The 17,241-nt window shown below is 46.5% G+C and overlaps 1 protein-coding gene across 8 annotated transcripts in view; it reads left to right on the forward strand.

Annotated features, from left to right (window-relative positions):
- Positions 1 to 16,255, forward strand: part of Tex26 (testis expressed 26) — a 31,329-nt gene extending 15,074 nt beyond the window's left edge. For 4 of the 8 annotated variants that reach the window (NM_001310764.1, NM_029464.2, NM_001310763.1 and 1 more), the window contains 4 exons: positions 2,094 to 2,238; positions 6,097 to 6,273; positions 8,393 to 8,554; positions 15,620 to 16,255. In NM_001310764.1, the coding sequence (NP_001297693.1) occupies positions 2,094 to 2,238; positions 6,097 to 6,273; positions 8,393 to 8,554; positions 15,620 to 15,714 (579 nt within the window). In that variant the 3' untranslated portion in view covers positions 15,715 to 16,255. Of the gene's footprint in view, positions 1 to 2,093; positions 2,239 to 4,061; positions 4,190 to 6,096; positions 6,274 to 8,392; positions 8,555 to 9,466; positions 9,980 to 10,185; positions 10,873 to 15,619 lie in introns of those variants that run through there. The other 4 variants (XM_006504946.4, XM_006504945.4, XR_001784754.2 and 1 more) reach the window with 4 other exon arrangements.
- The last annotated feature ends 986 nt before the right edge of the window (positions 16,256 to 17,241 follow it).

Consider the following 17,241-nt stretch of genomic DNA (forward strand, 5'->3'; position numbering starts at 1 on the left):
GATTTGTCTTCCATGGCTTCCATTGCCTCAGCCATTAAGAGCACTTGATGCTCTTGCAGAGGACCTAGGTTCAGTTCCCAGAACCCACAACCATTCAAAATTCCTGTTCTAGAAAACTGTATGCTTTCTTCTGGACTCTGAAGCACCAGATATGTACACACACACACACACACACACACACACACACACACACACACACACACTCTCACACTCATACTCAGGAAATGATAATAAGTTTTTAAAAATTTAAAGCAGGATTTCTCCGTGTATTCCTGGATGTACTAGAACTTGTTCTATAGACCATGCTGACCTCGAACTCAGAGATCTGCCTGCCTGGGTCTCCCAAGTGCTGGGATTAAAGATGAGTGCTGCTGCACCCTAACATCGATAAATACATCTTTAAAAAATTAAAAGCAATGCAAAATAATTTGTAATTATTGTAAATGTATACACATATACAGATATGAAATTTCCCTTTATCTGAAGTAGTACTAAGGACTTTAAATGGCTTTTTTTAAAAATTTATGTGCGTAGATATTTTGCCTGTATATCTATGCTACATGGTATATATCTGGTACCCATGGAGATCAATAGAGGGCGTTAGACCTGGAAACTGGAGTTACAGGTGTTTCTGAGCTGCCATGTGGGTGACGGGAATCAAAGCTGGGTCCTCTGCAAGAGTAGCCAGTGTATTTAATGCCGAGCCATCTCTCCAGCTCCTAATTAAGGACTCTCTTAACCCAGCACTCAGGAATGTTCTCAGCCAACAGGAACATGTACGCCAGGTCTGTGTGTGGGGGTGGGTGGGTGGGGGTGTGTGTGTTCCCAGTCAGTGAGAGCTGATGTGTCAAATTGTCTTTGTGATCTCAGCCAGTGAGGATTGGTGCCGGACTGTGAACACTATTAATCACCGAGTCTCAACAGCTGCTACCATTGCACAGAGAGATACAATGTATATCATGTGGTTCATTCTGTCTTGCCCAAACATCACTGTTAGTCAACTCTAATGGCTCTGCCTCCAGACTATGTCCTGGGGGCAGACGCATGCTAAACATCAGGATGAGGGTGTAATCAACAGCATCTGGACAGAGAACCTGTACATCTTGACACATTCATGATGTCCCTAACTGTGCTCTGCAGCTGATAAATCACGAAGGGGTACTGCAAAGCGCAGGGACACAACCATTATGCAGAGTTTTGAGGTTCTCTGAGAAGCACTTTACTAGCCAGAGGACGAGGGGAGATAGAGACAGGGTTTTCTCTGGGGCTTTCTTTATAAGGCAGGAGAAGCAAAGCAGGCTGCTTTTGGTGGGAGGCAACCAACCAGCAGAAAATGAGAAACGGAAGCTGATAGCCAGAACTAAGAGTTGCCGGAGTATGCTGGCATTGGCCTATAGGGAACACCTTAGGGTTCATGTCCCACCACATCAGCCGTGAATGCAGGTGTGGAGCCTGGGGCCTGGTGTCAGTGGGGACATTTCCAGAGAGGATTACCAGAGAGGGCAAGACCCAACCTTGAATGTGGCTAATACCATTCCATGGCCCAGCCAGCCCCCTGCTGCCATAAAGTTCTGCTCAACTGCAGCCAGGTAAACATGGACTGAATGCCCTAAAAGGCTAAGCCAAATATGTCACCCTTCTTTCCTTGGCTTGTCCCTACCCAAGCTTCATGACAGTGATACAAAAGTAACTGTGTTTGTGCTCCCTCAGAAAATGGCATCACCAGCCAGAGTGCTCCATGGCCCACCACGCCAGGCCCCAGACTCCATGCCTGCACTCTCCGTCCGACCTTGCCTCCTTGCGCCACCCCCCAACCCCCATCACAATGGATTATAACTCTCAGATCATTTCCCTCCTTAGGTTGCTTTATCTCTGATTTTCTCTCAGTGAGAAAAGTACCTGAGTCAGTACTCAGGTTATAGCTTGTAACTACTGGGCCCTCCTGCCAAGGTCCCTGCTTGACAGCCACCGCCGCCTAGTGGTCACTGGCTATAAAGGGTCTGGAGGAATACAGACATACACTCATGTGCATTCTTGACTCGATGAAGTGGGCCTGAGTGGGGTTCCCACTAAATCCGTGCTTACGTTGACAGGAATTCTTTCAGTGGACACACCCTAAAGGAAAACAAACCCAAAAGCTCCCTTGGATAGAGCCTCCTTCCGAGGAAAGCATACAGAACGCAGTAGCCAGCCAGTTCATCTCCTGTACCAAGAGGGACTTCGTAGACCTGACTCAATGTAAGCATTCTTTCCTTTCCCTGAGCGTGGCATGGGCCCGGGTCCCACCATGGCTGTGGCTCTGAGCTAGTGGCTCAGAGATAGTCTTTCTCTTACAGAAACTCCCAAGCTAGTGTGGGACAAGAAATTTTACCAGCAAAACCAGTCAATTATAGAAGGGTACGTGCTGTGGAGCTGGAGTGGAGCCGGCTGGAACACTGCTCAGTGGTAGTGGTTACCTAGAAAGTATAAGGTCCTGGCATCAAACCCTCAGCATTGCAAAGCAAACAAGCAACTAAATAAATGTATGTTGCTAGGAACATCTATTCCAATGGAAGGTAGAGGCTAAAAAAGACTTCCATTAGCCAGGATTGGTGGTAAATCTTTGGTCACTAACGCAAGAGGACTCAGACATAGACAACCTGGCATGTATACAAGACTGTTGAGGGTTGGTCTTTTGCTATGAATTATAATGCTAAATATGAGCCCCCAAGGTCTGGTTGCCCCAAGGGGTGAGGAAATCCTCACATACCCAAGTGATTCTATGTAACCTTGCTTCTTAATTTAAAACTACTGGTTGAATAAAGATGCTGACAGCCTAGAGCTGGGCAGAAGACAGGTAGGTGGAGTTTTGGTTCCTGGGCTTGGGGTCTGAGGCACGAGGGAGGGGGAGGGGGAGGGGGAGGGGGAGGGGGAGGGGGAGGGGGAGGGGGAAGGATACCATGGAGTAAGGGATTGTGAGAACTGGCTGTGAGAGCTGGCTAGTTGGAGGAGGAGTGACCCAAGCAGAGTATGGCAAGTCATATTGCAGGGTTATTGGCAGGGAAATGGACATAATAGCATAGAGGGTAGATATCTGCCCAGCTCTGGATTATTATAAATATAAAAGTTTTGTGTTGTTTATCTGGGAACTGAATGATTAAGGCAGGGAAGAAACCCCCGGTTGAGATTAATTACTACTATAGCTGACTGTCTCAAAAACCGCTAAGCAAGGAGAAAGCAAAGAGAAGAGCAATTTGGGGCCAGGGTTGGGGGAGGGGGTGCGGGTAAGAGGGAGGAGAAGGGCAGTGGGGAACAGGAGGAGGGTAAGGGGGGGGGAGGGAAAAGAAAACCAGACCTCCCTCTCCAGTCCCAGTGGGTGATAGGGAATTAGCCAGGAGAACCACATCCAGAGATGGGCCTTTCTAGCTGGCAGCTGATTTAAATGAGTGATCAGGGATCTTGCTTAGAAGAGAGTACTTGTAGAACCAGAGAGCTAAGCACAAGACCACTGGGATTCCAAGAGTGGAGATGGTGAGAAGGGTCGAGATTTTCTTGGCTGGTGGTCTCTCTCTTTTCCCAACCCAGTGTCTTACCCTTACCTTCTTGAGTCCTGGGTACACAACCTCCTTTGATTCAGCTTTTCGTAGAATACCAGGAGTGAAGAAAAGTCGGTCGGGGACTGCAGCAGAACATTTGAATCGTTACATCAATGCGTGATGTTTTTTGTCTGAGTTCGTTACAATGAAGCGATTTATATGTCAGTTCTTTCTCTTTTTTTAAAAAAAGGGAAGGCCTGTGTTTTCTACTGCAGCAGAATACTGCTATGTGGGCATTGTTGGATGTGAATATCAATACAGGTCCTATGTTGAAGGCTTGGTCCCCAGCGGGTGGCGTTATTTTGAGAAGTAATTGAAGCTTAGGAGTTAGGGGCCTGGCTGGAGGAGGTAGGATCAATCCGCATGGGTCTTTGAAAGGCAGATCTTATCCGGACCCATGCCCTCTCTGTTTCCTGCCTTCTGGGGGATGGGTGAGAATCTTGGCTCCACCCTACCCTCTCTGTCATTATTCTCTGCCCTCCCAAGGCCCAGCAACAACAGATCCGGCTGACTATAAGTCAAAACCTCTGAGAAATGACAGCACAAAATAAATCCCTTCTCCTGCAAATTGTTGTCAGGAATCGGCTCACCCGTTATTACAGCTGACTAGCACAGTGAGTAATTTATAAACAATGGTTTTGCTCACAGTGCTGGTGGCCCATGGGTCCTGGATACAGGGATATCTGCTGAGGGTCTTGGAGCCCTCAGAGGGTAGAGGCTAGAGATGCTGGGTCTCCCCGAAGCTGGCATTACAGGCGGTTATGAGTCACCTGACCTGGGTGTTAGGAGCCAACATGGGTCGTCTGCAAGAGCAGTGAGAACTCTTAACAGCTGAGCATCTTCCCAGACCCTCTTATCACCAGCTCTTATCTTTTATGTTTTTTTTTGTTTTGTTTTGATCTTTCATATTTAGGGTAAGGTTCCCTCTTCACAGGCCATGTTTACTCATGGCCAGCAGAAGGCTTGGTAGCCAGGTGGAGTTTGGGACATACTTGCTGAATGACAGAGAGTATGGAAAACACTGTTTTTCAGGGTTAGATGGTGGTGAGATCAAAGGACAGTGCTGTCTGCACAGAGATACTGGGGCCACACCTTAGTGTTCTTTATAGTTTTTAAAGGCATGAGTTGCTAATCTGCCCCATGTAAGCCAATCATCACCGCCCCATGTACAGGCAAAGACTTCTTTTGAGTGCTTGCTGGTGAGCTAAAGCGAATGAAAAGAAGCACGAAAAACTGGCTGTTTGCACACTCAGGCTTGGAGAACTTGGCTTTGATGAATTGCAACAGCGAATGAAGAGCGCAAAACCAGTTCCTCCTTGTTAAGTCTGGGTCTTGACGGTGCTGATGACTTTCATGACTTTCTGATGACTTGGTGGGGCTGATGGGTAGTCATCTATATTTGCTTTTAGATCGTGCCTTTCTGCAGAGCCTTGGTTTGTTTTGTTTTTGAGACCCCTGGTTAGCTACCCTATAGCTCACTGTGTAAACCAGGCTGCCCTCACACATGGCCCAGAATCTTTTTTTTTTTTCCATCACGGTTCCACTGGGGCTCTAACCTAGGACCTTCAGCAAGTAAGACGGGCGTGATCACTGTTCTACCATGGAACGCAAAGTATGGAAGACTCCAGGAATTTGTGTTCACCTTAATGGGAGCCAGCATCTTACTGGGGTTGGGGGTTGGCATGATTGACTGGTAATAGTGTCAGGGTTAACAAGGGAAAATACATCTGAGAATCACCACTACGCTTTAAGGAAGATGGGAGTTTCTGGCTAGGTCAGAGTTGCTTTTTATCCACAACCTCCCATCTTAGAAAAGCCTGAAGGAGCCAAATAGTGCAAACCCAGAAGATATATACATACGTATGGCTGAGGAAAACTGAGCCCACAACATGGAGGATTCTAGTGGAAATACTTTAAAGAAATAATAATGCTATTGTCCAGTAATGACATCGATGCCCCTCGGCCCTCTGTCAGTAAGGGGCACACTTTGACCAGCTCATTCCTAGGAGTGAGATGCCACTCCATATAGGGCTGTGAAGCTCAGCAAATAAGAACAGCAGGCTGCCCAGTTAAAATGGACTGTGATCTGTATCAGATAATGAGCATCTATGCATAGTCACACTAAAAAGAAAAAGTCATCACTGTTAACGTGGCATTCTGACTTAACTGGGAATCTTTCATATGCCATGTTGGCCATCCCCAAAATCTCTCCCTCTGGTTTGCCTCGCAAAGGCCAAGTACGGCCCGAGCAGGGTCACCAGTGGTTTCTGTCCCCAGCACCGTGCTCCCAAGGACTCACCTCAAACACATCTAGCTGTTCTAAAACTATGTATGGTGAGTTGAGCATCTAGTCCCAGGTCTGAGAGTGGAAAGTAGTTTCTTGGTTGGAGCACTCATAGAGTACACCGACTATACCTCCAAACAATGGTGCACACTGTAGCTACTGGCCAAAGCACAATTCAGTGAGAAGCCACTCAACATGGCTCACCATGGTAACCGTTGCCTTCCCTTCTCACCCCAGCTAAGAAGACCATGAAAAGATTTCCAAGGTCCCAGGACAGGAAATCACTCCTTCCCCGGCCTCTGGACACTGAATTTCGATATAATTACCAAATTCCAGCTCAAATTCCTGAATTGAAGGACTTTAGTTTCAAATATGGGTGCTACGCAAGCCTGCCTGTTGCCTCCCAGGGTCTAGGTAAGTAAGCCTTCGGATATTACAGCTGCATAGGGAGCCACAGGGCTCTTGGCCTGAAGCCAGAAACTAACGTCGTGGCGCCGATTTCTGAAAAGAAGGAGTTTTAATGTTAACTGACAAGGAGAGGACTTGGGTCTGTCTCTAACATCCATTAAACAAAGAGACTAAAGTGCAGGGGGGAGGGGTGAGTGAGATAGAAGCTGGGACTTTGGGGGGTTATTTATTTATTTATTTTTAATGTGTAAGGATGTTTTATCTGCATGTGTATCTGTGCATCACATGTGTGCTTGAGGAGACCAGAAGAGGGCCTTGCATCCCCTGGGACTGAAGTTACAGGTGGTTATAAGGTACCATGTTGGTGCTGAAAATTGAATGTGTCCTCTGCAAGAGCAACCAGTGCTCTTAATCGCTGAGCCATCTCCAGCCCCCGGCACCTAGGACCTCCGGTCTACGCTGGTGTCCAGCATGCAGATTCAGCTGTGAATTATACCTACACTGTGACTGGAAGTCTCCTACATCTTTGCCACTCTGGCTCACCCTGCCTGGCTCCTGATGAAGATCTCTTGAGTACTGCTTCTCCATCTTCAGGTTCCCACCTTTGGGTTTGAGCCCTGAAATTACAGTTTGCACAGCAGTTGTTTTTGTTTTATTTGTTTTGGTTTTGGTTTTGGTTTTGGTTTGGTTTGGTTTTTTAGAAACAGCGGTTGCTACTATGGTTTGGCATCTCCGGCTCCTTGCTCCAGGACTAATTGACATAGAAGTCCCTGGCAGCCAGTTTTGATAACAACCACACAGAATGTCCATGCTACTATAGCTCCCAACCTCAGGGTGAAGGAACAGTAAATTCCAGAAGGCTGCCAGCTTATGCCTTAAAGAGATGGCACTGTGGGTACCCGGGTGAAGCAATGATGGAGTCAGGAGATGTCCTGAAATGACAGAGATTAGACGTGAATCACATTGGACTTGTCACCACACAGCCTCAGGTTTAGCTGTCTGAGCGAGTGTTCTTTCATGATCCTGATTCCCATCCCTTTTGATAGGAATGTTTTAAAAAACTTCTGTCACCAGGCAACCTCTAAGCCACTTGTTAAGAAAATAACTAGATGGGCTTAGCAGATAAAGGTGCTTGCAGCCAAGCCTGATGACCTAAGTTCAAGACCCGAGGCCTGCATGGTGGAAGGAGAACACAGACTTCCCGTCTAGAGCCTTGGGTCATGTGTGAATTCAAGTGGTAACAAAGAGGGGTGGCTCATCTTTGCATATCACGTAGGGCAATGCTCCACACTCCAAGGTGGTGACTTCATTGTCCAATAATCCAACTGCTTGAAACTTCTTACAGCTGGGAGATTTCTTCCTAAGTGCATAACCACTGATTCTGTTTCTTGAAGGAGGTTAATGAGTAGAAATCTTCTGTCCCATGGAAAGCACTGGTCACTCCTCCTAAGTTTTCTTTCTCAGTTAAAGCAGTTTCCAGACTCTGGTGTTCTCCGCAAGGGAGAGAACACAGAGGTCTCTTCTCCAGCCTGTCCCTTACACTTGAGTCCTTAAAGGGGGCACCTGGAGCTGGGGACAGTAGTTGAGATGTTGGTGTTTTACAAAAGTTTGGACCACTTACTTTTTAAAAAAAAAAAAAAATCATCCTTTTAAAGCGTCGTGTCTTCCTTTTTTAAAATTATAGCCCCACAGATCCCGGCATCCACATTAACTGAGTCATAACTCAAATATGAGTGGTTGGGGTTGCCTGCGTCTGTGACTGCTTCTAGTCTGAACAGCAGATGCTTGCTAAATTGCTTATCCTAAGGCTTCCTAGGTCACTCACCGGAAAGGGGTCTCTTCCCGTGCCCCTCCGAGGATGCACAGGGCTTTACAAAGTCCATTCATTCTTAAGCAAGGTAAACCTTATATACACTGTATAAGTGCATAAGACATGAAGGAAGACCTGGTCTCCTGAAAATGGCGACCACACTCGAGCCTTTGGGTCATGTCTCCTAGCTCCCGGTAAGGATGCTGAGTAGGCTTCCGGCTGGGCAGGGGGTTGGGGGGTGAGGGGTGTGCTTGAACAACGACAGCCGTTCTCTGCTTGCTGACAGCCTGTGCTGCCCACCCTGTACCACTGCAGTGCCCTCTGTGCTGTCTAGCTATATTCGGAACGAGGAACGCACAAAGAAGCAGACCACGTACGAGTGCGACTACGGGAAAGCCTGCCTGGACTTCTTGACAATCTTAGACTCATTCACGCCCTCCCAAGTCCACGACTACCTGCAAAGTGTTTCCTACAAAGGTAAGAGGTCACCACTTCATACGTTCATCAGGATAGCGAATGCCTTTCTGAATATGCTGTTCCTATTGCTAATAAGCTGTTCGTAGCAGCTGGAGTCAAATAGAAAAACAAGAAAACAAACAAAACCCCAAAAGACAAAGACTACTTTGAAAAAAAAAATCCCATAGTGCCATGCAAATCTCAACGTGTTGAAAACTTACTTTCCTAAAAGGCACGCCAGAGACTCCATTTCTGCTCGTTCACATAGCTCTAAATGTTAGGTGTCTCCTCTCGCTTGGCCAGTGGTTGAGCTGTGTGTGCTGGGATGGCTTCCCGTTTCTCTAACAAAAGTTGGCTTTTGTGCTGTTGAGGAGTTTTGTTTATTCTTTATTTCCTGTCTGGCTGTACGTTTTTTAGTGTTAGGCTGTTCACACACAAGGATCCCTGTAGTTCACACCCACTCACACACGGGGTGGAGTGTAACGGGCTGATCGGGAGCACCTTTGGGATGTGCGGTCATCTGAGAAAGTCAACAAGAGAACAAACAAGCCTGAGGAGGGAAAAGCAGTCTTTCCCAGAGCTGCCTGTCAGCAGCCTGTGTGTGTGTGTGTGTGTGTGTGTGTGTGTGTGTGTGTGTGTGTGTGTGTGTGTTCACAACCCAGCGTAAGTGCCAGCATCCACATAAAGTGAATTTCTGTGCACAGATGTGCTGTGACCGCTGCAGAACACTCTAGCTTCAAGAAGGAAGTAAGAGAAGCATAGGAAGAAGGTCTAATATTTTCGTGCTCCCTAAGATGGCTCCTGGACACTGCACAAGGTGGTGTGTGAGCACCAGCAATGTCCTTTTCTGTGCCCAGGCTTGTGCTCCCAGTTGCTCAGCGGCTCCTCAGCTGCTCTCTTCCTTCCACCTTACCCTTCTCTGTATCCCATCAGGCCCCAGTCACCGCTCCTCATCCGTCCCCATCTCCTCTGCCACAGAGCTGACTCTAAAACGAATTCCACCCCTACCCTGCTACTGAGGTCTCCTGCTCCAAACAAGACTGAAGCCCCTACTGTGCGCTTGCACGTGGAAGCCGGAGGAGGCCATCGTCACTGGGTGTCTAAATTTTCACTTTCCTTCTTGCTCTTCTTCAATCTTGAATCAGAAGCTCAGCATTTGGCTGGGTTGGCTGACTGGCAAGCTCCTTGGGGGCCACTTATCTCTGCTTCCCAGTGCTGGGATTGTAGGCACTTGAAACCATGCCTGGCTTTTTTATATGGGCAATAGGAATTCAAACTCAGGTTCCTATGTTTGCAGACAAAGTATGTGGTTTTACCCACTGAGCCACTGCTTTAGCCCTTTATACTCCTTAAGACTGGAAAACACCCTACACACACACACACACACACACGCGCGCGCGCGCGTGCTCACTCACAAACACGCATGCACACATGTATGCACACACATGTACATATGAACACACACTCAAGCTCACAAACACACAGGCACACATGCACACACAAGCATGAACGTGCACACACACTTAAGAACACACACATCCCAAGAAGGAGAAACAAGTGCCTGGATGTTGGGTGTTGGGGCCAAGCAGCTGCTTTGCCTCCTAAGGAAGCAGAAGTCTGTTTCCTTCTGGGACCCTCATTCCTTTCAACAGATGCCTCGGGGCCAGGCTGTCTCTTCAGGAAGAACCAAGAGGCTGCCAGAAGCCTGCTACTTGAAAGTTCCTGAAGATGCAGCAGAAGCCAGAGACCCACCAGCAGAGCCAGGCTGCCTGCCTGTTCTCTTCACCAGTTTTGGTACAAAATGTGTAAAATCACCCTCTGCGTTTGCAAGGGCTCATTGGACCTTTAGGAGCCGAGTCCCTTGGCCCCACAGAAGGAGTCATTTTGCTTCCTGCAGAAGCAGCTGACATCTTCCCAGGGACCAAAGATTGGTCATACCAGATGCAGCCATCACACTAGACACAGTCTGGTTTCCTACGCTCTGTACGTGAGCAATCTTGGCCTTGATCCCCAAGACTAAAAGCCAGAGACTCCTCTGCTAACTGCTGTTAACTTGACACCTGTTCTCGCCAGGGAAGATGAACTCTCTAGTCAGTGAGATTTATCTAGCCAGTCTGGATCACTTCTTCCAGATGCCCCAGCAAACCAACAGTTTCTTCTTGGTGCCCCAGGGATGCACTGGAGGGCAGGTACCAGAAGGCACATGACCCAGAGCTTTTCTGGACTACGGAAGAAGCCACTCTGTCCTCCCTGCTTTGATGCCCTCATCCATGAGTTCAGCTGTGGGGGAGGGGGCAACTGGCAAGCAGGAGGTTCCCTTAAAGCTTTTAAGCAGCCAACCTCTTGTCATCTCCTAATGTCAGGGATGATAGGAGTGCCTGTCAGCTGTGGACGATGTCAGAAGCATTTCCACAGCTGGGGGACGCGGGGGGGGGGGGGGGGGTGTTCAGCTGGCTTTCAGACCAAAGAGACCCGAGATGTCTCAGACTCAGTTGTTACTGGCTTCACTTTGGATTATCTTGCATAAGTAGCTTTTGAGGAATAGACCAGAGCTGTGATATTTTGATGGAAAGAGAAAGACAGGGAGGGAGGGAGGGAGGGAGGGAGGGAGGGAGGGAGGGAGGAAGGAGAGGAGAGGAGAGGAATGAGAAAAGAGAGACAAAGAGGGGAGGGGAGAGGAGAGACATTAGTCTTCCCACCTAAGTAACACTCCAGTCAGGGTGAAGAGCAAGCAGGCTGAGGAAGGGAGAGGGGGAAGGGGGACTGTGAACTGAAGCCTAGAAAGGCGCTGAGAGCCGGCCTCAGTGTCCATGAACTCTCTGTTGGCACCGTTTGGTACAAACATCTCTAAGTGAAATCTGAAACCCTTGGAGCACTCAGGGGACCACAAGTGAAAAATTCCACACCTTACTTCACACCAAGAGTCACAGTCAAAGCACAGGCATGAAGAAAATGTTGAGCGCGATTATCCCTGGCTGGTGGATACCCCGTGGATTCAAAAGGGAAGCGAGTTCTGTGTTTGGACTTGGATCCAATCTCCTAGAGACCTCACCATGTATGTGCCCATATTCCCAAACCCAAGAGACTTTATTTGAAATGTGTTGAGTTCTGAGCCTTTTGGGATAAGGATGCTTAAGGATGCCACATTGAGTTTGTTTCTATCTCAAGGTGCTTGAGACTGAGTCCTTAGTGTATTCTATGTTCAGAATTCATTTTGTCCCTGAGTTTTATTCAGGAGCTGAGGGCTCATGCATATGCTATCTGCTGGTAAACTCTCATCTACCCACTCTTCTCCCACTTGAGTGATAGAATTATCTTGAGCCTGGTTTTCTGCATGTATTTTCAAGCTATGACCCCTTATTTTTCCAACATAAAATTCACAATGTATTTCTCCCAAGGCTGTATTTCAGAATGCATAGATTGGGGCTGGAAGGATACCCAGTGGTTGAGAGCACTGGCTGCTCTTCAGAGGATCTGGGTTAAATTCCCAGCATCCATCTAGCAGCTCCAAAGCATCTATAACTCCAGTTCCAGGGGATCTGACATCCTATTCTGATCTCTATGGGTACTGCCATGCATGTGGTGCACAGACACACATGCAGGGAGAACACCCATAAACATAAATTTATTTTTAAAAGAATGCATGTCTTTACCCACTCGGCAAACTTCATTGATTGTATGTCTATCATGCTAACTTAATACAAATAGAAATAAAAACAAACCCATCCTATCAAGGAAATCCCTGTCCAGTGTTGAAGACAGTGATGTCTTCAACATAAGGACACACAGCATCATTGAAGCATAAGGACACACGGCATCATTGAAGAACTCTTTGATTCTAGGGAGCACCTGTGTGAGGTGCTGTTAGACCTAGATCCAAAGCAGGTGAGAGATGGGTTCTCTGGCCAATGTGGTCCTTATATCAAGAAGTGACAGGGCTGCTCCAGCAGAGGGAATGGCATAAAGTCCAAAGGACACAAATCGGAACAACAGAAACAATATTAGTACAAAGGGGGAGTAATTAGATTGCTATCTATGGTAGGAGCTGCATGGTCCAATGATGGCTATCTGGAGACATGGAAAGCAAGATGGCTGCCCAAGCTAGGAAGTTCATCACTCCCAATCAGGAACCACATTAAGCCCAGACATTCTTTGGAGAATCTTGGACTCCATGGAGGCCAAGTAGGTCAGCACAACATGGCTGCAGCAGACACACACACACACACACACACACACACACACCCCGTATCAGCTCAGGCTGAGGTATTTACCTGCAGGATATTTTTTCTTTGGATTTCTTTTATCCAAGTCATCCTTCGAAAGTGCCGCCCACATTGAGGCACCACCCTTACTCGCCTTTCCATGAGCTGATTGATCATCTCTGGAAGCACCCCAACAAACTTACAGCCATGTTCCAGTAGTCCTAGGCATAGCTGAATCCAGTCAAGTTGTCAGTCAGGATCAAGCACCATAGCATAGCCAAGAGCAGCCGGAGAACAGCTGGTGACCTTTTGAGCAGCTTGTCTGCTGTTTGATGGACACTGGGCCATCTCTTTCGGCTAATAGGTTCTCGGCTTGACTTACCATCTGCATGTCTACATTATGAGAAGGACACTTACTGCTTCTTATTCAGTATAAACTTCAGAACTACTACAAGCGGAATGAGGAACAGGCGGGTGACCGCAGTTGGTGATGACACCGAGCAGTCAGAACTCCTACGTTGCAAGGGAATATTAAGTAGTGGAATCACTCTGGGAAAAGCTCCGAAGGCCCCTTACAAAGTTAAATATATGCTATGTCACAACTTAGAAATTTCATTTCTGGATATAGGCCCTCGGGAAAAGAAGGTGTACAGCCATGAAAGAACTTGTATAAAAATATTTAAACAAGTTCATTCTTAATATCCCAGAACTGGAAATGGTCTCTGTACTGGCTGGTTTTGTGTGAACTTGACATAAGCTGGAGTTATCACAGAGAAAGGAGCCTCTCTTGAGGAAATGCCTCCATGAGATCCAACTATAAGGCAGTTTCTCACTTAGTGATGAAGAGGGGAGGGCCCATTGTGGGTGGTGCCATCCTGGTGGTCCTGGGTTCTACAAGAAAGCAGGCTGAACAAGCCAGGGGAAGCAAGCCAGTAAGTAACATCCCTCCATGGCCTCTGCATCAGCTCCTGCTTCCTGACCTGCTTGAATTCCAGTCCTGACTTCCTTTAGTGATGAACAGCAATGTGGAAATGTAAGCTGAATAAACCCTTTCCTCCCCAACTTGCTTCTTGGTCATGACATTTTGTGCAGGAATAGAAACTGCGACTAAGACAGTCCCCATTCCTATCATTGGGAAAATGGATGAAGTGTGATGTTTTCACATCTGGCAGTAAAAGGGAGCTCACCCCTGATGCCCAAACTCAAAAGATGCCAAACAAAAAAAATCCAAACTTTAAAGATGAACCTCTGTGTGGTTAAATTCATTTGAAGGTTCATAGCAGGCAAATTTCATCCCTGGTGAAAGAAACCAGACCAGAGGCTGCCTTGGGCCAACAGCATTGGCTGAGAAGCATCCAGAAGGGCCTTCTCGGTGCTGGGATTAAACTTGTCTCCCAATGGGTGTGACTCGCCTGTGTATGAAAGTCAACTGACACACATTGCACCTAAGGTCAGTGTGTTTGATTCTGTGGGAGGCACAGCTGAGTTTTAAAGGGGAAGGCTGGGATCAAGGGAGGTACAAGGCAGAGAAGGAATCACTCAAATGTAACAATAGAGAACACAGAATACCCACTTACACACTGTTGAAAAAGACTTACTGGGGTATCACACAAAGAACCAAGCACAAAGCAAAAGTAGCCTGGCAAGCCGATTGGTTTTGTAAAAAGTGGAGGCCATGACCCAAACCAGCAAGGCCAAGCTGGCCTCTGTCTCTCATTCCCTACTACAAGGGGAACCTGGCAGTTCCTCCATGGCCGTGGTTCAAGCTCACACCCCACTCCTGATTGGAAAAGGGGCAAGAAGGAAAGGAAGGGAGGTGTGAGCTGCTCCTGGCCATCAAATTCTGGGAAATCAGCAGGAGGGCTTCCCCATAAACTAAGTTTTACCAGGTAGGGCAATTAAAAATTTAGAATTCTGGGCTGGAGAGATGATAGCTCAGCCAATAAGAGCATTGGTGGTTCTTTCAGAGGTCCTGAGTTCAATTCCCAGCAACCACATGGTGGCTTAAAACCATCTGTAATGGGATCTGATGCTCTTCTCTGGCATGTAGGTGTACATATACATATGAAAGCACTCATATACTTTAAATAAACTAATTAATCAAAAAATTTGAATTCTTTTGCATAAAAGTTAAGGTGGAAGAAATTTATTGTATGTTGGTCCTTGGTAGGCTAGTTATGTTTGATAGAAATAACTTTTCTTCACCCCCCCCCCCCCCCCACACACACACAGAGCCTTGATCTACCAGCTTCTGCTGGCATTTGTGACATTGAGCAAGAGGACGAATGCCTGATGACAGTTCTGGGAATTCAGAGTTTGACAGTCCCACTCTATATGAATGTTATCAAGATTGGACAGCTACGGCTGTTCAGAATCACACAGGACTCTGCTTCACAGATGAGGAGCTAGAGGCCGGACTGAAGAGCTTCCCAAAAGTACACAGTTACAGCTCAAGAGGGCAAAGCCTACCGATGCTGGCTGGGAAGAAAACAGCCCTGATGTCTGTCTACAAAGTTCAGGGCAGGTCCCAGTTTTCCTCATCACTGTAGAATACTGTGCACTCGATAAAGGTGGTTGCTATTTAATTAACATCACACATTAATATGTGACATCACACACAGAGTATGCTTAGTCTTTCACACGAAGCAAGGTAAGTACTTGGATCTGCATCCAGAGACGAGAGACAAAGACTCGAGGGGCATTGAGGGAGGTGGCAGTGCATGCCTTTAATCCCTGCACTTGGAAGGCAGAGGCGGGCAGATCTCTATGAGTTCAAGGCCAGCCTGGTCTACAGAGGGAGTTTGGACAGCCAGATATTTGCTTCCTCCTAGGATTTGGCTGATTCATAATGAAATATGAAACCTCTACTCTTTTTCATTTGCAGACCGACAAATTCTTGAGCGCTTTATCCATTCTCACTGTGACATTGAGGCAAAGCCTAATAAGAGAGAAAAACAAAGTCACAGAAAGAGACCCTGAGACCGGTGGACAGATGGAGCTCTGGTTGTTTTCTGATAATCAAGAAAAAAATGAGTGAAATTTCTCCAAATATATTGTGCTAGTATGGACATGTATGTTCTGTGTTGCTAAAATGGAAGGATTTAAAGTTCCAATTTCCCCCATGACATACCTTTAGCTGTGTCCCCAAGGTTTGGATGTCACGACTTTTTTTTCTTCTTTTATTTTTATAGCTTTTGGTTTCAATCTTGAGTTCCTCCTCAGAGAAATTTCAACTTCCCAATAAATGAAAAGATTTTTAAAGACATTTCCATTGTTGATTTTTGTTTTTGAATGCTAGAAAAAAAAAACAGTCTTTGGGGAATTCCTCATAGCTTCCCTGTATGTGGCTAATCCAGTGTATGATTAATTTTTACTTTACAAGAATATATGAGAAAAAATCACTTATGTGCTTCCAAAGTCCTTCTTATTGTTGCCTTAACTGTATTCTTGAACTATCAAGTTTTGAAGAAAATATTTTAAGACATCAAACAATAAACAGTCTTGATAATCTCCTCCTTACATATTTGGAAATTATTTTCATTTTTAAAAATTACTTTTTATTATACATGTATAATATGTATACATGTATGCCTCTGGGTATAGAGTGCTCATATACAAGCAGTGCCCTGGAAGCCAGAAGAGGGCTCTGATCCCCTGGAACTAGAATTACAGGCGCTTGTTAGCTACCACGTGGGTGCTGGGAACAGAACCAGGGTCCTCTTGAAAGAGCAGCCAGTGCTTCTAACTGCAGAGCCATCTCTCCAGCCCACGCTGCTTTATTTCTGACCACTGGATTATGTAAAGACTATCTGCTGACTAACTTTCTCGTTACACTGTCCTTTTTAAAACTTGATAATTGCGTTCGGGTTAAATTGCATTTGAATCACAATTAACATCGTACTGATGTTTCTTCTTTTTTTTTTTTTTTTCTTTGCTTCTACTCAGTGAGTTCCCCTGCCACACACTCCTCCCTGCCTCAATTTCAAGTCTGTTTTCTTCCCCTTTTTAAGTTTTATGTCTGTGGGTGTTCTGTCTAAACATATGTGACCATGCGCATGCTTGATAGCCTGGGAGGTCAGAAGAGGGCAACAGATCTTCGGAGACTGGAGTTACAGATGGCTGTGAGCCACCATGTGGGCCCTGAGAATTGAACCCAGGATGTCTGCAAGAGCAGGCAGTGTTCTAACCATTGAGCCATCTCTAAAGCTCTCAGTCTGTGTTTGTGTCTCTCTTTCAATGCCTTTTGCCTGGTTTTTACCTCATATAACAGGGCAGACAGTGTGCTCTGATGATGTTTACTCAACCGCACCATGATGGTGAGCCACCTGGTTTGGGGGTTTCCTGTACCACGATTGCTGTTTGCCAGCCCTCCTCTTCCATTTTCCCAATTTTCTCTACCTCTTAAGCATGCAATTTTCATTCTCACTCTTGATCACACACTGTTATTACTAAATTTAAGTTCCTCCCCCCCAGATGTGTATGTAAATGGCACAGTCCCTATATTCT

The sequence above is a fragment of the Mus musculus genome, chromosome 5 (genome assembly GCF_000001635.26).
Source record: "Mus musculus strain C57BL/6J chromosome 5, GRCm38.p6 C57BL/6J".
Classification (NCBI taxonomy): domain Eukaryota; kingdom Metazoa; phylum Chordata; class Mammalia; order Rodentia; family Muridae; genus Mus; species Mus musculus.